This window comes from Ipomoea triloba, chromosome 9 (genome assembly GCF_003576645.1).
Source record: "Ipomoea triloba cultivar NCNSP0323 chromosome 9, ASM357664v1".
NCBI lineage: Eukaryota > Viridiplantae > Streptophyta > Magnoliopsida > Solanales > Convolvulaceae > Ipomoea > Ipomoea triloba.
In genome coordinates, this window is record NC_044924.1 from 1956818 (window position 1) to 1977473 (window position 20656).

The window sequence follows — 20656 nt, forward strand, 5'->3', positions numbered from 1 at the left end:
GCCATGTGAAGACCCATGTGCTGAGGAATGTGGTGAGTTGTGTTGTAAGGCAAATGGCGTCGGTGGAAGCTCGTAATCTCCTGGAAGCCACCCAGGCCGACGACGACCTTCCGGATAATGAGCCTGATCTTTCAGAGCCTCAACACCCCGTAGAATTGCCCCATTTTCCTTCTCTTCCTCAGCCCACGTTGCCGTCACTGCCGCAGCCGCAGTTGCCGACTTTACCACTGCCGGAGTTGCCTTCTCTGCCCATTCCACAGCTCCCATCGTTGCCTTCGCTGCCGTCGATTCCTCAGTTTCCATCCATTCCTACATTTCCAAACCCATCACTTGCAGCATCCAAAGCTTCTCGGAAGCCATAAATAAGGACCAGTTTTCACCTTCAATTCGCTTCTATATCTTAGCTTGCTGCCCGGATTGTGTCTAATCTTTAATTTTCTCCTGCTTTTACTTTTAAACATCTCTATGCGCCCATGTATGAAATTATGAAGACACTGTACTGTACTACTGCATGCTTCTTTTAATTAAAAACTGCTTAATTAATTACTTTAATTTGTATATATGCATATGATAATATCCAAATTAAATAACTGAGTTAGTTCCACCACCTTAAACATACCAGCATGCCTATCAGGCCAGTAATAACCAAACTCCTAACATTTTAGGGAGAATAATATAATATTTCACTCACTCAAATATTATATTCTTGAATAAGTTGAAAAATATATATGTATATATTTAAATTTGAATGATAAGGAAAATTCAACCATAACTAATAAGCTAAAATCAAGAAGGTCCGTTCACATTGGGCGTGGAACTTGTAATTTTATAATTATTAAGTTAATAGTCTAGTAAAATTGTATTAGGTGTGATGAAGAAGCCAAGGGTTTGGAAAAGTTTTGTTCCAACAAAGAAAATGTAGTTGGCCTGGATGCTACGTTTTTCAAAGCTCAAAGAATTGAAGACCTGGATGGGCTAGCTGTTTTAGATTATTGTTGTTGAGAAGTTGAACTAACACATTTTTCTACCTACCAACTTCTTCTTCATGTTCTCCACATCCCACTTCTATATAAACTTGCAAAGATACAATCCCAGAACATAACAATCCAATTCAAGCTGAAATAGAAACATATATCTTCACCACCAAGCTAAGAATGGCTCATCATACCAACCCATCCTTTTTCTTGCTTTTCTTGATCACTCTGTCAACGGTGGCGATCGGCACCATTCAAACCGAGGCCAGACACCTTCTGGAGACAACCTCGCCGGAACTTCCTAAGCCTGAAATCCCAACATTACCAAAGCCTGAGATCCCAGAAATTCCAAAGGTCAAGCTGCCTGAAATCCCCAAATCTCAAGTACCAGAGATTCCAAAGCTTCAGGAGCCGGAAATTCCAAAGCCCAAGATGCCTGAAATTCCCAAACCTCAAGTACCGGAGATTCCAAAACCTCAAATGCCGGAAATTCCAAAGCCCAAGATGCCTGAAATCCCCAAGCCTCAAGTACCGGAGATTCCAAAGCCTCAGGTGCCGGAAATTCCAAAGCCTAAAATGCCTGAAATCCCCAAACCTCAAATACCGGAGATTTCCCAAGTGCCGGAGATTCCAAAACCTAAGTTGCCTGCATTTCCCAAGCCAGAGCTCCCAAAGAAGCCATGATTTCTTAAACGTTTGCTTATCATCATGCCTTTAGAATCTTAAATTCTCCAGAATTTTCACTTCATGATATACAATACATTCATCTTATAGTATTACATTTCATTTCATGTATACACTCCCATATTGAACCAATTGGTGCATGTTGTTCTCAGAATCGCAGTTGTACTCGTTTATGTCAGTAGTGAATAATAACTAGCTGCATGCATATCATGCACATTTGTATTTATAAAAAGTACCTCTTGTGTTTCATTAACGCTATTCTTGTTGCTATTAAATTGAAGTATATCTATGTAATGGCCAGCTATTCATGAAAATCAAATTAGACATACTATATTCACATTGGAAAATGATATACGAACTCAAGAGATTAAAATTCATACCACATGCCATAATTTTATTGATATAGTAACAATGATGGGAAAACCATCCATTGAGTATTCACTAGCAAGCTAAGCTAATTAAGGTTTCCGGTTTCCTCATTCTTTTGGTAATAATAACATGACGAGTTAGATGAGACTCCGACAGACAAGCATACAGTTTCCTAGCTGCCAACTCCCAAGATTTGGATTACCATTGTCATCTATAAAACCCATTCACTCAATCATGAATATAATCATCACTCAAAAATGGCACACCACAAACGCACACTGTCAGTTTCTCTGCCTATACTATTCCACAGCTGCGTGCCATCGTTACGTTGCCTTAGCTTCGATTCCTCAGTTCCCATTCATTCCTACTACCTTGGGGGTGACGAGGAAAACTCTTACAAGCAGGTAAAATTGCACATAATTGATCGGTTCAGACTAAAAGGGTTTAGATTTGAACTCATAACCTAATAGTTACAAGTTTGTATTCTTAGTTATCTTCAATGAAGTTCCCTCCAATTCGACCACCTTATTATAACAAGAGAATGATGCTACACTTTCGGGATAAAATGTTATATTCTTAAATAAGTTATGAATTTTTTTATTTTTTTTTAATGAAAAGTAACATCCACCTTTACTATTCAAGGATGCGCATCAAATAAATCTTGTATCTTAGCAGGTAAAAGACTACAAGAAGTAAATTAGCATAAGATAATATAGCAAAAAGAGTCAAATCATCAATCAAGAAGGTCACTTAGCTTGCATTGTAATCACCAATTGTATTCCGTGATGAAGAAGCCATGGAGTTGGAAAATGTTTTATCCAAAGAAAATGTAGTTGATCTAGATATATGGTGCGTTATTCAAAGCTCAAAGAACTAGCTAACACCTGGATTATTCTTTCGATCAGATTAGTGTTAGGTTGTTGAGAAGTTGAGCTAACACTTATATTTTTCTTCCTACCAACTTCTTCTTGTTCTCCGCATCCCACTTCTATATAAATTAAACTTGCGCATGCAGATACAATCCCATCCAGGACATAACAATCCAATTCAAGCTGAAATAGAAACAGAATATATATATCCATCTTCTTCTGAAAACATATATCTTCACCACCAAGAATGGCTCATCATCCCAAACCATCCTTTTTCTTGCTTTTCTTCATCACTCTGTCACTGGTGGCCATCCACACCATTCAAACCGAGGCCAGACACCTTCTGGAGACAACCTCGCCGGAACTTCCTAAGCCTGAAATCCCAACATTACCAAAGCCTGAGGTCCCAGAAATTCCAAAGCCCAAGCTGCCTGAAATTCCCAAACCTGAGCTGCCACAGCTCCCAAAACCTCAAGTACCAGAGCTTCCTCAGGTGCCGGAAATTCCAAAGCCCAAGATGCGTGAGATCCCCAAACCTCAATTACCAGAGATCCCAAAGCCTCAGGTTCCAGAAATTCCAAAGCCGAAGATGCCTGAAATTCCCAAACCTCAAGAACCGGAGATTCCAAAGCCTCAGGTGCCAGAAATTCCAAAACCCCAAATGCCTGAAATCCCTAAACCTCAATTACCAGAGATCCCAAAACTCCATGTTCCGGAAATTCCAAAGCCCAAGATGCCTGAAATCCCCAAACCTCAAGTACCAGAGATTCCAAAGTCTCAAGTGCCTGAGATTCCAAAACCGGAGCTACCAACACTCCCAAAGCCTCAAGTGCCGGAGATTCCAAAACCTGAGTTGCCTGCATTTCCCAAGCCAGAGCTCCCAAAGAAGCCATGATTTCTTAAACGCTTGCTTATTATGCGTTTAGAATCTTGATTCTCCATATTATTTATAGTATACATTCATCTTGCTTATCATTCTCCATACTATACATTCATCTTATAGTATTTTATATTTCATTTCATGTATACACTCCCATATTGTACCAATGGGTGCATGCTGTTCTCTCAGAGTCGCAGTTGTACTCGTGTATGTCAGTAGTGAATAATAATTACGTGCTTGCATATTAAAGTATATCTATGTAGTGCCCAGCTATTCATGAAAACCAAACATACTATATTTACATTGGAAAGTGATATATATACTTAATTAAGGGAGTAAAATTCCTACCACATGCCATAATTTTATTAATATAAGAGAAAAAATTAATAAAAAATGTGATCTATTCCTTTTTCTATATGAATCATAACATGTTATCCGAGTCCAGAGTAAATTGAGAATACATGTAATATTATTCTTTTTTATACCGATTGTCCTTCCAAAACCAAAACCAAAACTAAAAACTTATAATTTTGAAAATTACAACTAATACAACATAAAAAATTGAATTACAAATAGTTAAAAAAAAATAATCACAATGGTGGAACCATACATAGTACATGTGCATGCTGCTGCTGGGTCTATCTGTAAACGTCACTCCATCCTCAATTATTTGTATTTTTCCCTCAAAACAATTTTAATGAAATTATTTGTATCATTATCGATCAGTGTTACACACTTACACTGTTACCTTCTGTCGTATATTATTACCTACTTTTGTAATGGGCTTGGAATGAAACATCATCACTATCAAGAGAGTTGGGGATGCAAGCCCATAATGAATTGGGCCTGGGCCTATGCCTAAAACCACAAACCGATCAAGCTAGATTGCTAGTGAGTAGAGAGCGGCAGATAATTAATTATTCAAACCATTTTTCTTTCTCTCTTAATTGAAAAATGCCGTAATGGCTGCGGGCTATTTTTTTTTTTCTTTTCATACCACATATAGTATACTTACCTTTATATTACCTTTATGCGATTAATTCAAATTCAATTCTAATCACGCAATGTCTTACAACTTTGTAGGTTGTATTAGCTTCATTCATTTATCTATTATTCTAAACTATTGTGATTAATTAGATATCCACTTGGTTTTCAAAAAAAAAAAAGATATCCACTTGATCCAGTTTTTAAGCCCAAAACACGCCTAGTGCGGACCTGAAGCAAAGCATGATGATCTTAGAGTTGGTCGTACTAAGAGGTCAAATCAACTCGGCATAAGTTTAGAAATGCAGAAGTCGAGAGAGCCTACGTTAATCAAAGGTTACCTAAAGAAAATGATGTGACGTCGATTATTAATTTTAAAGTTAATTATGACATAATAAGTGGAAGTTGCAAGGATGCTCGGTCCTAGGGTTGGTATGGGTACAAAATTACAGGTGTCGGATGGTGGGTCGGGTCACTGGGTTCCAATTAATCATGCAAATTAAAATTTCAACCTTTGAATTAATTAGGAGATGCCCAAAATTAGGCAACCCTAACATGTATAATTAACCCTCGTGGCTCGTACAGTGGCTAGCATGGCTTCCTCAATCTCTATAAAAACCCATGCATGCATTCACCAACTCATCATCACAAATCAAATCCATCTTCCTGAGCCCTATAACTGATCGATTATCATCCCAAAAATGGCGGCGCACCAGAAAACCGCAGCATTCTTGCGTTTCCTGCCAATTCTGCTCATCATAATGGCGTCTATCGCCGGCAGCGCAATGACGGCTTCTGCCGCCCGCAGTCTCTTACAGATCGTCGACACGCCGGACACACTTCCTGTGCCGCCGCCTCTAGTGGACGAGCTTCCGCCGCTCCCAGAAGGTGTTCCGGATGTGGTTCCACCGCCGATCACCGTGGACGATTTTCCTCTTGGGCCTGTTCAGCCGGTAGCAGACGAGATTGTAGAGCCTCCAATAATAGCATAATAGGCACTACATTCTTGGCTTGCCGGCCCGGTTCGTTTCAAATGTTTAGTATTTTCCCTTTGTTTTAAGTAATTAAGGATCTCTCTGCTATACTATATATGTATCAAGTGTATGTATTACTGTGTTACTAGTTTGTATGCCTCCGCTATATAATAATATTTGAATAAACGGCAAGCCACTTACATAGTTACATGCATCTTCATTCATATGTTCTTCTAATTTTGCATCTTTTCTGGTTAAATACATTTTACCACTACCTACAATAAACACAACAAAATATACCACTAAATTTAATTAGTTTGGCAATTAATCTTTCTTAATAAACACAAAGTTCTAAGTTTGACTCTTCTATGAATTTTATTGTAGCATAGGCATTTTTTAGTGTTTGATCTTTTTGTGTTGATTATAGGGCTATGTTGTTGAGTTATATATATCTTATACTACTAATAATTTCTTCCCATAATATTTTATACAATCAATTTACATCGTTTCATCATCTTATAATTTTTTAAGGGAGAATAGGAAAGAAAACAAGGATGATAGTAACACTTGTAGGGAAAACCATTGGCCAAATTTGACTATATATGGAGTTGTCTTGGCGCTCATGCATGTTTGAACTCTTCAATTATGAATTGTTTTGAGTGACAAGGAAAGATTAGTGAATATGTTTTAATTGCGTTAATGATTACAGGATAGAGAGTCCCTTTTATCATACCCTAACTAACAAGGACTTTCCTATTCTATAGGCTATACTAATAAGACTAAGTTACAGCCACTATAATTAATACCATGTAATATGAAATAACAAATAAATAGTAACAACTAAATACAATATAACTCACAGGAAACCCCACATCTATTATCTGGGAGTGTGCATGCATTGAGTAAACCTCACTTTGTGACACTAGCTAGTTAGCAAATGATGGACCACAATGAGGTAAATTAGTCATTATCCATTAACCACAATTGATAAGCTCAAACCAAAAAGTTAAGGTCAATAAACCACTCTTATTTAATTTGGAATTAAAAATTTGTGGGTATGGATTTTTTTCATCGGTGAACAATAAACATGCATGTATTGGTTGATTTCAAAGGAGGATAGGAGAGAAAACAGGAGTGTTGTTAAGACAATATAGTAACAGTGATAGGGAAAACCATTGACTATTCACTAGCAAGCTAATGAAGGTTTGTGGTTTCCTCATTATTCTTGCGGCAATAATAACAGTTAGATGAGACTCAGACAGACAACACAGACATCTTCCTAGCGGCCAACTTCCAAGATTTTGTAATCCAATGGTAACCCAAGATTTGGATTACCATCCAAGAAGGCCAATAAATTAAACCACTCAGCTCAATCATATCATGAATATATATAATCATCACTCCTCAGAGAATCAAATGTAAGATTAAAACTGAATAATATAGGATCTAACCTCCAGCCATAGTTGATGTTTGTTGTTGCCTGAATGAACTGTGCTGAGTGCTGCCTTTGCTTGAGTGAACTGTATTTTTCCCTCACTTTTACTCTATACTCTCTGGATGGTGTATGAGACTGAATGTTTGAGCAGTGAGAGGTTGAGGTCCTTAAATAGCTGCAGACCATCAATGCAGCAGAAATCCCAAATGTCTTCCTACAGTTGTTTGTACCACAAATGGTTTGTCTCCCAAATGAAAATGACAGGTTTGGACTTTTATTGGACAAAACCTTTCATCTCCTTATTAGACAAAACCTTTCATCAAACACTGACAACCAAGAGAAATTTAAAGGAAAAATGGCACATACACCACAAACGCACACTGTCAGGTGCATTCTGCCGGTTCTGATGATGATCGTAATGGCCGGCGGCATTGTGACGGTGGAAGCTTCCGGCCGCAGAACTGCCCCAATTTCCCTCTCTTCCTCAGCCGCAGTTGCCGTCTTTACCGCAGCCAGAGTTGCCTTCTCTGCCCATTCCACAGCTGCCTTCGGTTCCTCAGTTTGTTAAGGGAAGAATTTAGGTTAACCTTTTTTTAACCAAAAATAAAACTGTTAAAAGAATTTACAAAATTTTAGTTAATGGTTAATTTCGTTTAAAACTATCGGTTAATTGAACAAGTAACCTAAATTTTAAATATATATATATATATATATATATATATATATATATATATATATAAAATTAAAATAAATAAATAAATATATATGGATGTTTGGACTTTATAATTTGTGTTTTTATATTTGTAGTGTTGTTATTGTATTGTGTTTAATTTGTATATTTTCTTATTGATTTATTATTATAGGTATTATTTTAATTGAATTTATTATTATAAGTATTATTTTAAAGATTTAAAACTTTTAACTTAAAAAAATTGGATTAGATTAATTCGGTAATACAAAGTTAAGAATTTGCTAGCTTCTATCTTGTTGCCCGGATTGTGTCTAATCTTTAGTATTGTTTTTGCTTTTACTTTTAAAGATCTCTCTGGCATGTATGAAACTATGAATACACTACTACCTACGTGCTTCTTTTAATTACAAACTGCTTATTTTACTTTGTATGCATATGATAATATCCAAATAACTATGAGTTAGTTCGACTACCTTAAAAATAGCACGCCGGCCTGCCATTGCGGTAATGTTTTATGATTATTGCGAGCTAAAAATCACTACTTAAATCAACCAAAGTTGTCTAAAATTGATCCCTGGACAGCATGACCAATTGTATTAGGTGTGATGAAGAAGCCAAGGAGTTGAAAAAGTTTTTGTCTCAAAGAAAAAAGGAAAAAGTGTCAAATAGGCCACTGAACTTGTTGCTTTTGTGCAATTGGGCCATTGAACTTAAAACGTGTGCAATTCAACCATCAAACAAGCAAAATTTGTGCAATTGGACTATTTTTACAAAATTTTTTAATTCAATTTGAATTAAAAACATTTCAATATTGACTCCCAACTAGTATGGTAGAAGAAAATGTTACTCTTAATACATATATGTTAGTAATATAATTGGATTTTACCACAAAATTTTTGTAAAAATGGTCCAATTGTACAAATTTTGTTTGTTTGATGGTTGAATTGCACACTTTTTAAGTTCAATGGCCTAATAGCACAAAAGCGATAAATTCAGTGGCCTATTTGACACTTTTTCCAAGAAAAAATAATGTAGTTGGCCTGCATGGTACGTTTTTTCAAAGCTCAAAGAAGACCTGCGCTAGCTGTTCCAGATTAGTGTTGTTGAGAAGTTGAACTAACACATTTTTTCTTCTTCTTGTTCTCCATATCCCACTTCTATATAAACTTGCGAGGATACAAACCCAGGCCATAACAATCCAATTCAAGCTGAAATAGAAGCAGAATATATATCTTCGATCTTCTGAAAATTCCTTTCATCACCAAGAATGGCTCTTCATCCCAACCCATCCTTTCTCTTGCTTTTCTTGATCACTCTATCAGCGGTGGCGATCGGCACCATTCAAACCGAGGCCAGACACCTTCTCGAGACAACCTTGCCGGAACTTCCTAAGCCTGAAATCCCATCATTACCAAAGCCTGAGGTTCCAGAAATTCCAAAGCCCAAACTGCCTGAAATTCCCAAACTTGAGCTGCCACAGTTCCCAAAGCCTCAAATACCAGAGATTCCAAAACCTCAAATGCCGGGAATTCCAAAACCTAACATGCTTGAAATCCCTAAACCTCAAGTACCAGAGATTCCGAAGCCTAAGGTCCCAGAAATTCCACAGCCTAAGATGCCTGAAATCCCCAAACCTCAAGTACCCGAGATTCCAAAGCCTCAAATGCAAGAAATTCCAAAGCCCAAGATGCCTGAAATCGCCAAACCTCAAGTACCAAAGGTTCCAAAGCCACAGGTACCGGAAATTCCAAAGCCCAAGATGCCTGAAATCGCCAAACCTCAAGTACCAGAGGTTCCAAAGCCACAGGTGCCCGAAATTCCAAAGCTCAAGATGCCTGAAATCCCCAAATCTCAAGTACCAGATGTTCCAAAGCCACAGGTTCCGGAAATTCCAAAACCCAAGATGCCTAAAATCTCCAAACCTCAAGTACCGGAGATTCCAAAGCCTGAAGTGCCAGAAATTCCACAGCCCAAGATGCTTGAAATCCCGAAACCTCAAGTACCGGAAATTCCAAAGCCTCAAGTGCCAGAAATTCCACAGCCCAAGATGCCTGAAATTCCCAAACCTCAAGTACCAGAGATTCCAAAGCCTCAGGTGCCAGAAATTCCACAACCCATCCCCAAACCTAACCTACCAGAGATTCCAAAGCCTCAAGTGCCTGAGCTTCCAAAGCCTCAAGTGCCTGAGATTCCAAAACCAGAGCTACCTACAATCCCAAAGCCTCAGGTGCCGGAGATCCCAAAACCTGAGCAGCCTGCATTTCCCAAGCCAGAGCTCCCAAAGAAGCCATGATCTCTTAAACGCTTGCTCATCATGCGTTTAGATTCTCCACATTTCTCAGAATATTTACAGTTCATGATATATTATACATGCATCTTATACTTATTTTACATTTCATTTATACTCCCATATTATTGAACCAGTGAATAATATTTACGTGCATGCATATCGTGCACATTTGTATGTAAAAATGTACGTGTTGTGTTTCATTATTAACATTACTCTGTTGCTATTAAAATATATCTATGTAATGGCTAGCCATTCATGAAAACCAAACATACTATATATTTGCACATGAAAATGATATAGTGAATCTTAATTATTTGTGTTTAGTTAAGTCTTTACTAATATTAGCTGCGCTTAACATTGAAATAGGAATCACCACTTGTAAAATAATTGATGGAGTTAATGTGAACACACAAATAATTAAGGGTGAAAAAATGCAATAAATATATAATTCAAGAAAATAAAAAGTGTCATTTTCCCTAACTAAATAATAAAAATAATTAAAGCTTCTCATATATGAGATGGTGTCATGGTGCAGAGTTGGCCCATAGCCCAGGTGGCCAGGCCAGGTGTACTGTGATAACATTGTTGCCATCTCTAACCCAAAGTACCACTACAACATAAAATTTTGACTTTAAATGATCTGAATACTCCTGATTGTGTCCTTAATTTTGCAGAAAATTTTCCATATATATATATATATAGCCTCCAATCTCCATTATTTATTAATTAGTTGACAAAAAAGTCAATAGTCATTATTTGAGAATGTAGTACACTCTTGTATAATAGTTTGTAAATTCAAATGAAATATATAATCTGCACTATAAAATCAGTATATAACATAATCAAAAAAGTATTTACAATAATCAAATTCGTAATTTAATATTAAAAAAAAATACTCTACCTAATTGATAACTCGTTTCAATCTCCATTATTAGATGGGACTGAGGAGTAATATATATGCATGCAGCTGGTACAATTGATACTTTACACAGACGACAATGGTGGAAGTGGAACCCAGGGAAAAGGGACCATACATAGTACATGTGCATGCTGCTGCTGGATCTATCTGTAAACGTCACTCCATCCTCAATTATTTCTGCTTTCCCTTCCAAACAATTTTACTGAAATGATTTGTATCATTAAAAAAAAAAAAAAAAAAACTTTCCGTGACACCATATTATAAATATATATCATGTGGTACCCACTTTTTTATCCACCGACAGAGTGGGTAATGACGAAGAACTGGGGTGGAAAACATCATAGTATTCTCCTTTTACTTTTGCACAATACAATAGTATAGTAGAAAGTGTGGATCACAGTGATTAAATGAGTAAATATACATTTTTTTTTCTTTTTCAAAAAGTTGTTTATTCAATTTTTTTAATTTGAACTAGTTAATTATGAATAATTTATAATAATTTATTCTTTTATCGATTATATCAAAATAGGCCGTCAAAAGTTGATTTCTCAATTTCAAGACGACGAAATATTAGGGAGGATGTAAATTATGGTGATTCAAGTGAATATAAAGGTTAGATATTTGTTTACTGCACATAAGGAAGTTGCTTCTATACTGTTGTTGGCGGTCTGTGATCTTTTTTTTTTTTTTTTTTTTTTAAACTCGAATAGAGATTTTTTTTTTTTAAAACTTTACTCATACTACTAATTGAAATGCCTATATACTAACAAAATACAGGCTTTACTTGAACACACCTTAGGATAATTAGTGCAGATGTTTTTGTAAATGGAAGTATACATTTTTTTGAACGGCTAACGGTAATAAGGCGGGTAAATGAAATGCTTAATCAAGGAGTCGGAGAAACTCGAGATGACATGAATGGTGAATATGGCGAGATTAAATGTGGAAGGATTATAGGAGAAACGTGTGGTTAATATTGCTGGCAGACACTGAAACTGCTAATAACTGTCCAGAAAACAACGGACCAGGCAGAGCTTCAATTCTGCTACCCATCACATCCTTCAATTCCTTCAAATACATGCATTTCTGTACCTTCAACGCCCCACCCATTTTTCTCCGTTTCTTTCCTCCTGCTCGGGTGGTTGAGTGTTTCAGTGTTTCCGATTGTGATTATGTGAAGATCCTGAGATAATTCTGATGAGAATTTTGGGTTGGAGGGGAGGAGAAGAGGATAGGTATGGAGTTTGATAGAATTAGGGATTTGTTGGCGCTTTGGCGCGGCGTTAGAAGCAGTCGTGTTGCCCTGGTGGGTGGGAATCACACCGCTGCCAGGTTTTGTTCTCGCTAAATTTTTGTTTTGTTCTTCGCCATTGTTAGCTAGCTTCTCTCTCTTCTCTCTCTTTGTGTAATTCCGAGTTGGATGAGATTCTGGTGATCCGGGGTTTTCTGCTGCCCCACTCCGATTCTCCCTATTGCCAAGAAAGATTTGTTCTTGCCCTGCGGATCTGGAATTTATTGGCTGCTGGCGGTTGTCCACCAAGTGTTCGACTGATTGTCTCTGAGATGGATTTGGCTCGTAGGTACGGCGGCGGCGGTAAGCGCCGCGTGAAGCTGAAAAACCATGGCTTTCACGGCGTTGGAATAGCGTTGTATCCGGAATCCCTGTTGATAATCAAGCTGCCTGATTACCGGCTTCTGTGGATAATGTCACGCTCCTTGTTCTTGGCAATGGTTCTTATCACTCTGCCCTCGATTGGGTCGATTCTGAGAGGCTCCTCTAACGTTGTTGATGACGCTGTTGTGTATTCCGAGGAGGGCGATTTCACCATGCTGCCTATTCTTTTTCGTGATTTGGCAGATGAGGGTGTTCTGAAGAAGGGCCAAAAGGGCCTCATTGTGAGCTCTGGCTATGGCGATTTGGTTGATGATTTGGACTTGGAATTCTTGAATGACAATGAAGTTGAGTGGGTGATTGGGTCGGATTCTGGTCCTCCCAATTCAATTCCAGACGAGTCCTTCGATTTCGCCATTGGATCAAGCGCCCGGAATACCAAGTTCATCGATCGCATTCTCAAACCCGGTGGCATTATGATCATCCCATTGAGCAATGACCCCTCGGATGAACTATTACAGCCAAGAAACTATGGAATTGTGTATCTTCGAAGATTCGAAAGCACGATGGTTGCAATGAGGAAACACGGCTTGGCTGCAGATGGTGTAGCAAATTCGAGAAAAAAGCAGATAATCTGTGGAACTACACCAGAAACCAAGAAAGCAGCGCTGAAACACTTGGAGGATGCCTTGCTGGAACCACCAAGAAAGGCATTGGCAAAATCGAGCATGAGGAAGATGAAGTTCCTCCCGGATTTGATGGGGGATTCGCTCCAGAACTACCCTCGAAGAGTCTTCATTTCTGATGACAAGAACGGCGCAGAGAAATGGTTTCGTGACAACTACCCCCCAGCTGCAAACAATCAAGAATTCGATTTCTACAACATCGATGTCAAAGTTGAGGAGGATTCAGAGGAAACAAAAACAGGAGAAGGCAGCCTCGGGCTGTCTAACTGGCTGAGAAACACTGTCAAGGACGCAGACTACGTGGTGATGAAGGCAGAAGCAGAGGTGGTGGAGGAAATGGTGAGGGAGAGGACGATATGCCTCGTAGACGAGCTATTCTTGGAGTGCAAAAGCCAGTGGGAAGAAAATGAAGGTGGAGAAGAGAACCAGAGCCAAAGGGCTTATTGGCAATGCTTGGAATTACATGGAAGGTTGAGAGAGGAGGGAGTTGCTGTGCATCAATGGTGGAGTTGATACAGATTATATTAGTGAGCAGAGTGTATCTGCACTGCAGATAACTATATTATAGGCTCATAATGCCAAAGGTTGTGTTTGTGAATTTGTGATAATTCATGTTCTTTGTTATCCCTTTCCTCCTTGTTATCCTTCTTAGGACTTTTGGGACCTTAGGAATAAGCTAGGAGGAAAACAAATAATAAAAAGTGTTGTGATTCCCTACTCGTGTATGTTTTTCTTGGCAGTGATGTTTCTGGTAATGTGTTATTTGTTTGACTAGTTACTACCTAGAATGTTAAAGTCAAGATTCATATTCATGTTATACATCTAAAAATGTTGTGTAAAAACAACACAAAAAATAAATAGTTGTACATCTAAAAGGATTGAGATCTGTCCGTATAGAAGTTGTGCTCCAAGGGAATTGAGATCTGGGCTTTAAGGATTGAGATTGAGTGATCAAATGTAGTCTCTTTTAGGGTAAACAAAAACAATTGTAGAACTTTAAATCAGCTTTCTTGGTCCATCAACATTGAGCCCAATTTTCCATTGCCCAAACGACCAAACCCAATATCTGGTGATGCGTAGCCTGACTTAAATATCATGACGGGAGGTAGAAGTGTGAGATTTGAATCTTATTGAAAACATGTATAGAAAAGATGACCCAATAATGCTAAAAGATTTGAATTTGATCACTTGTGCACACATAAAGACTAAGATCTAATCAGTGGACGAAATTATGATCATCTAAAATTAAATGATACGGAGTAAAAAATAACTCAGATATTTTAATGAAAAGTTTGACTCATAACTTTTTAACATGATAAATCATTTTTTTGATAATACATAATTTTCTCCTAATTGATACTATGTAATCTTCTGATGTCATGACTGGGTGTATCACAACGTTTCAATAAATAAGGTAAAATTCAAATATAAAATACTTCACTCTTAAAAAAAAATCTAAACGTCAACTCCACTACTCGAATATTGACACAAAACTAAATAAATCAACAAGCTAGATCATCAAAGTTATGCTGATTTTGACTGGGTTCCCTTTGTCATCCAAAGTGTAGACCTGCAAGATGGGCAAGATTAAGTTAATCTGCAATGTGGCAGTCGATGACTGGTGAATGGTGATCATGGGTCATGACATTAATAGATTGTGAACCATGATTAATACCAAATTTGATAAATTATGTGGTGGTTAGACCTGCTTCTGCCTATGGTCTAAATCATTATTTTTCTTAAACCTTTTTTTTTTCTTTTTGAAAATTTATATTTTTTGGTATTCCAGTTATACCCATGGTACATACTTAGTTCATGAGTTATATGCGTGACCATTTTAATCCTTAAGTTATGTATAGAGTGACAAGATTAGTCATTGAAGAACCAAATTAGCCATTTTATTAAGTGATAAATTGGTGGTAGAAATAGTCTCTGGGGGACTAAAATCGTCACTTCGTGCATAACTTAGGAGTATGATCATGCATAACTCAGGGACTAAGTTTGTATCATAGGTATAACTGAATGACCAAAAATGCAATTTCTCTATTTAAAAAAAAATAATTTAATTATCAAGAACACCTCATGCACTAATTATAGTGAAATGGACAATGTTAGACAACCCCAACCAAGTTAGTCATGTTGTTGACTTGATAACTACAAAGTTATAAATTTGATTCCCAACAAAAATAACTTATAGACATTTTTAATTTGAGTTGATATATTATAAATAAATAAACTGGTTTGTCTTAGGGTGGATTTCCTTATTACTCAAAAAGAGAGGAACAATGTGGGATTGGGGTTAGTTGCCTCCTAAAGGCAGATGCTGAGGTCTAAAGATAGATTTAGAATGATGATGGTGCTGCTAATGGAGTATCAAAGTCACAAAAGGGATAGAAATGATATCATGGGAGATGGCTGCTTCCACCACCCTCTCCAAAGTGGGAGATTTTCAATCTTTTGTATGCTTTTCTGTTTTTTCTTTTTGGGGGATTTGAATCTTGGGGATTGTGACAATTCCAAAATGCCAAGGCAAATCCCATTGAGTTAGTAATATTGATTGGACAACTGATTGATTTCATATATACAAATTTTGAAATTGAAATTCTAAAAGTAATTTTAAAAGTAATGTTAATAGTGATGGTTAAAGTTTGTGACGGAAAATAGGGTGATAATCTAGTTCCCTCGAATCTTGCCTTATACTAAGTATTGAAAGGAAATGATTTATCTAATCAAGTTTATATTCGAATAATATTAATGAGTTTAATTCAATATGGATAAGAACTTGCTCAAAGTGCTCTCTAGAGTCGTGCTATCAATCAATATGGAATGAAATTATGTAATTTGTAATTGTATATTCAGTTATATATGTCTAAAATATGAATTGTGCTAATTGCAATATAGATACTCTCAGGAGATATATTTAGACTTTTTGAGTCAATATGGGATACAATTTGCTGTAATTAATTACTGTATGATATAAGCATAAGTTTTTTAAAAATTAATGGTAGTCTCATTGGCTTAAAGCCTTGAAATTTCTTGAACTAGAAATTTTTTATATAGTCTTACCATCTCTTTGTTTCCTTACTTCTTTCCTCATTCAGCAACTCTCTGCTTCACTGTTCACTTCACTTCTCTCCTGTCCTTCTTCCCCATCTAGCTCACACTAACAGATTTGTTTAAGTTTGGGTCTTCTGAGCACTGGGCAAACGATCTTCCCTGCAGATATTTTTCCTGTTAGTTCCTCGAATTATCTCCTCCATTTCAGACCTTCTTGTTCTTGAAATTACACACTCATTGTATCTGCCTGTCTGTAGCTATGTTTTTCACATATTGAAACTAGTGTTTTCTTGTTGGTTCATCTGAATCTTCAGTTGGGTGCTCAAGAAATCCTTGTCATGTGATTATAGAAAGTAAAACTATGATTTTTCGTTTTCTTTCTCTAGAAAGTTTAAACTAACTGAAAGGACATATAAGCTGATAATCTGATGATGCTTTATTTTTATGGATTTGTAGGTGTTGTTATTGTTTAAAGTCATTATATCGAATGTATGATAAAATTTTGTTGTTCTTTTTGATTTGCTATTCTTTAGCTCATTTACTTGGACTTTCTTTATGCTCTTGAATCTATGCTTAGAGTTTTTTGCCTTTGAAATCCATATTTTTGTTCCTTCTTGTAAAATTGTGGGCAAGTTCAAATTTTGATTTGTTTTTTTTTTCTTTGATTCCTTAAGAAAGCAAAGCAAAATGCCAATGACCTTATGGTCTAAGTATCATGAAGTGGTTCTCCCAGACGGGAGCTCATGGGTTTGAGCCTTAGTGTGGCGGTATTGAATCTTTGTGCTTCAGTAGGTTAATAAAGTAGCTATGAATAGATATTATAAGAGAAAAAGCAAGGAAAAATAATTAAGGAATGTGGGTTTTCCTTTTCCCCAGTTTACCTATTTTAATGTAAAGTTGAGTAGATGTCTAATGTCTGTGTGATAGTTAGATGACTTTGTTTCAACAATCTTCTCTTTTCAATGATTTTTGATGCATTTTCTTGCTACCATTTCAGGTGAACAAAAAATGATCTCTCTGGTGTATGCTGTTGTGGCGTGTATATAAGTGAATAGTATGCGGTGGCTGGGCCTATCGATTGATGTGTTTCGTTATGTTATCTCCTTGAACCTATATTGCAGGGTGATTCTGTAAACATGTTTCTTCTGTGAACCTATTCAGCCCTCACTATCCTCCTTTTACTAGCTACCCATGGGTGCCAATCATCTTTTTTTCTTTGCTTGTTTTATCTATAGGATTAGCTAAATAACCGAGTTTTAGAAACTAAATTTGGTCTTCTTCTTCTTCTTCTTGTTATGCCCATCTTTGTTTCTTGTTGAAATTTCCAATTCCATCACCTCTAAAGTCTGCCTCAAGTTAGCCCTAGGTTTCACAAATTCATCCTTGCTTTAGTTCAATTCGACCTTCCGTTTTGTGTGTCTAATTGTCTTGTGCTCCAGACTAGTCTTTTTGCATAGATTTTGAAGTTCAGTCCAGGATTGAAAGAAGTTATGGTGTGCCAAGCGGCAAGTCAGACGAGATTTCGGGCCTTAAAACATGAGACTGGGATTGCAGGACAAGCGACGATTATAGTTAGAGTTATAGCATGCTTTCAACCATTGCAGAATTGCCAGGTTTGTGCAAATGAAGTGGGAATTCTAGTCCCACTACTCGATTCTTGTTATGATGAACCAACTCGTTTTTGTGCTGTCTATGGGCCATATTACCATGTGATGATACTTGGAAGCTCGGTAATCTTTTCGTTGTTTCCTTTTGTTACCAGGCTGAGTACTTCCGTCAATTGCTTAAGCCTGTCACGTAAATTAAGTTTGCATCCACAATATTGCGTTAAGTTCGAGTTTACAGTCGTTTTCCTTTCATTTTTATTCAATTCCTGAGAGAAATTAGCTTTGGGATAACAGCAGTCAATATCCAAGGTATGATGACAGGTCTCTTGTTAATAGTTACTATATTAGTTCTTACTTTGAATGTTAAATCAAAGCCATGAATGTAGGTTTTCGTTTTGGCTGAATTGAATGGTTATGGCCACCGAGCAGCATCGACCTTGCTGGCACTATCCTGCTTGGAATTTACTCGATTCAAACCATGTTGCCACGCATTTAGAACCCATGCACCACACTAATCTGCCATCGTCTTTTAACTCTCATGTATTTACTGCAAATGCTGTTTCTCAAGGGATTTCGGCTTTGGTCCCTGGATCACCATATTCGAGAACAAACCAGTTGATTGGAGTTCATGGTGTTCTCCAGCCAATACCTACCCATATAAACTGCTCTTCTCCGAGCACAAACCCGTATATGAATGAATCTCAATCTGCTCTTTTCCATGGAATTGGAAGAAAAGTTGTGCCAACTTCTGCATGTGGGAAAAAATTTCTCATTTTTGATCACTCTGGAGATCAAACAAGGCTGTTTTTTAGTCCATCGTTCCCTCCTCGGAATGAGCTTTTGTCTAGAAAAACTTCTGATTTTGATGATAATGGTCTGGGGCATGGAAAGTTGACAGCTCTCGTTGAGCACAGGTCTCCCGGGAAACTCATTATTCAAGAACAATTGGATAGGAGTTACAGTAACAGTTATGGAAGCGAAAGGCCTGAAGACACAGAAGAAATCAATGCATTACTCTACTCTGATGATGGGGATGTTGATGGCGAGGATGATGAAGTAACTAGCACGGGCCACTCCCCGTTCCCAGTTCAAGGGCGCTGCCACGAGCATGCTCAATTCGGGGAACTGACCGGGGACATTGCTAGTAGTGATGGCTCATCAAAGAGGCAAAAGCTGCATGATGGTGGGTACAGGAAGTCATCATTGAAAGACACTGCAAGTTCAGTGCAACTGCGTAGATCCCACAGGTATGATGATGATGATGATGACGATACAGGATCAAGTTGTGTTAAGGGCACCGAGTTTAAAGGTCAGGAACAAAGTCCCCATTCCCACGCCAGCAAAAAGAAGGCTAAAATCCACGAGATGTTGAAAATTCTTGAAACCATTATCCCTGGCCTAAAGAGCAAGGATCCACTGTCCATTTTCGATGAAGCAATAGATTACTTGAAGCATTTGAGACTCAAGGCTAAAGAGCTGGGACTCGAGCCCAGCCCTGTTCCACCCAGCAGTCCATTGGAGGTGTCTGGTGCAGTTCTAGCAGAGGGTGAGGGCAAAAAATGGGCTGATCTTGATTATGTGTTTCCAAGAAATGATTATTTTTAAGCTTTAAGGATTTAAAGGCATCACATTTTAGCGCATGGGTTATGGAAGTGCAGTGCTGTGCTGTAAATTCAATGAAGAGCCCTTTTCTCCCCCCCAAAAAAGAATCAATTTTTCCCCATGGATTGAGTGCATGCGCATACAGTGATTGCAATGACAGGACCCACCTTCCAGCACCAATCCAATTTGCAGCTTCTTGATGTTGTGTCTTTTGTGAATCATCATCTTTTATCTTCTTTGGTGGCACCGCCCTAATGGTACAAAGAAGAGAGCATACAGGAGTGATGGCTTGCCTCCATGAAAAGATTTATCAAGAAAGTTGGATGGCCATCAATGATAAGATCTTGTCTTCAAAGTCTGGTTTTTTTCTTTCTTTCTTTTTTCACTTGTGAGCTTTTGTACTGTGAGTCCGTGAGTTGTGGCTTCTGGGTCTTTTTGAGTACTGATGGACCCTCCCTGGGTCCTTCTGCTATCATTATTGCTGTTATAATTGAATGTTGAATCTTTGTGGATATGGCAGTGTGCTTTTTTTCTATGTCACTAATAAATTTTCACAGTAGTTGTATAATGGACGACAACTCCAAGTTGGTCGAATAGTTGGCTCGGTAACCATAAAGTTCCAAGTTTAACTCCCGTGAAAGTTGTCTATTGGCCTTCTTGGTTGGTCTGAGCCGGTTAGGGTAATTTAATCTGGTTTATCCTTTACCTTTGTCGAACTGATTAGCTATGGACAATTTAGGCTGGCTGCGGGTCAGAAACCATGATCAACACCCATAGATTTATATTTTGTATTTAAGATATGTAAACTCATACATATAGTTAAATTCCACCAAAAAATGGCCCCTTCACTCACATACATGAAAACTAAAAAAATTAATATAAAAAAAGGAATGCAATTTTGTTGTGATTCTTTGAAGGATATTATGCCTATTACACATCCATTCTTGGTAATTTAACAACACTTCATATATGCCTCATTTTCTTACAATGATTGCTGACATGGAAGGGAAAAATGAATCCCTA

General features: G+C 37.5%; 6 protein-coding genes across 6 annotated transcripts; all 6 read left to right on the forward strand.

Moving 5' to 3' along the window:
* Positions 1-53: 53 nt before the first annotated feature.
* Positions 54-362, forward strand: LOC116029054 (protein PELPK2-like). The gene has a single exon (XM_031270936.1). The coding sequence runs from the start codon at positions 54-56 to the stop codon at positions 360-362; it is 309 nt and encodes a 102-aa protein (XP_031126796.1).
* Positions 363-1104: 742 nt separating this feature from the next.
* On the forward strand, positions 1105-1911 carry LOC116030833 (protein PELPK1-like). Its single transcript, XM_031273177.1, has one exon. The coding sequence runs from the start codon at positions 1155-1157 to the stop codon at positions 1656-1658; it is 504 nt and encodes a 167-aa protein (XP_031129037.1). The 5' UTR covers positions 1105-1154; the 3' UTR covers positions 1659-1911.
* A 1184-nt stretch (positions 1912-3095) lies between these two features.
* LOC116028892 (protein PELPK1-like) lies at positions 3096-4030 on the forward strand. The gene has a single exon (XM_031270741.1). The coding sequence runs from the start codon at positions 3144-3146 to the stop codon at positions 3789-3791; it is 648 nt and encodes a 215-aa protein (XP_031126601.1). The 5' UTR covers positions 3096-3143; the 3' UTR covers positions 3792-4030.
* Positions 4031-9080: 5050 nt separating this feature from the next.
* On the forward strand, positions 9081-10379 carry LOC116030314 (protein PELPK1-like). The gene has a single exon (XM_031272535.1). It carries the CDS (start codon positions 9128-9130, stop codon positions 10151-10153), a length of 1026 nt encoding a protein of 341 aa, XP_031128395.1. The 5' UTR covers positions 9081-9127; the 3' UTR covers positions 10154-10379.
* Positions 10380-12632: 2253 nt separating this feature from the next.
* LOC116029056 lies at positions 12633-13880 on the forward strand. The gene has a single exon (XM_031270938.1). The coding sequence runs from the start codon at positions 12633-12635 to the stop codon at positions 13878-13880; it is 1248 nt and encodes a 415-aa protein (XP_031126798.1).
* Positions 13881-16443: 2563 nt separating this feature from the next.
* On the forward strand, positions 16444-20198 carry LOC116030046 (transcription factor bHLH143-like). Its single transcript, XM_031272147.1, has 4 exons — positions 16444-16600; positions 17422-18037; positions 18187-18340; positions 18418-20198. Exon 4 carries the CDS (start codon positions 18440-18442, stop codon positions 19634-19636), a length of 1197 nt encoding a protein of 398 aa, XP_031128007.1. The 5' UTR covers positions 16444-16600; positions 17422-18037; positions 18187-18340; positions 18418-18439; the 3' UTR covers positions 19637-20198.
* The last annotated feature ends 458 nt before the right edge of the window (positions 20199-20656 follow it).

Coding starts and splice junctions, on each gene's coding strand:
- LOC116030046 (XM_031272147.1), top strand. CDS start 18,440: ATGGTTATGGCCACCGAGCAGCATCGACCTTGCTGGCACTATCCTGCT.
- LOC116028892 (XM_031270741.1), top strand. CDS start 3,144: ATGGCTCATCATCCCAAACCATCCTTTTTCTTGCTTTTCTTCATCACT.
- LOC116029056 (XM_031270938.1), top strand. CDS start 12,633: ATGGATTTGGCTCGTAGGTACGGCGGCGGCGGTAAGCGCCGCGTGAAG.
- LOC116029054 (XM_031270936.1), top strand. CDS start 54: ATGGCGTCGGTGGAAGCTCGTAATCTCCTGGAAGCCACCCAGGCCGAC.
- LOC116030314 (XM_031272535.1), top strand. CDS start 9,128: ATGGCTCTTCATCCCAACCCATCCTTTCTCTTGCTTTTCTTGATCACT.
- LOC116030833 (XM_031273177.1), top strand. CDS start 1,155: ATGGCTCATCATACCAACCCATCCTTTTTCTTGCTTTTCTTGATCACT.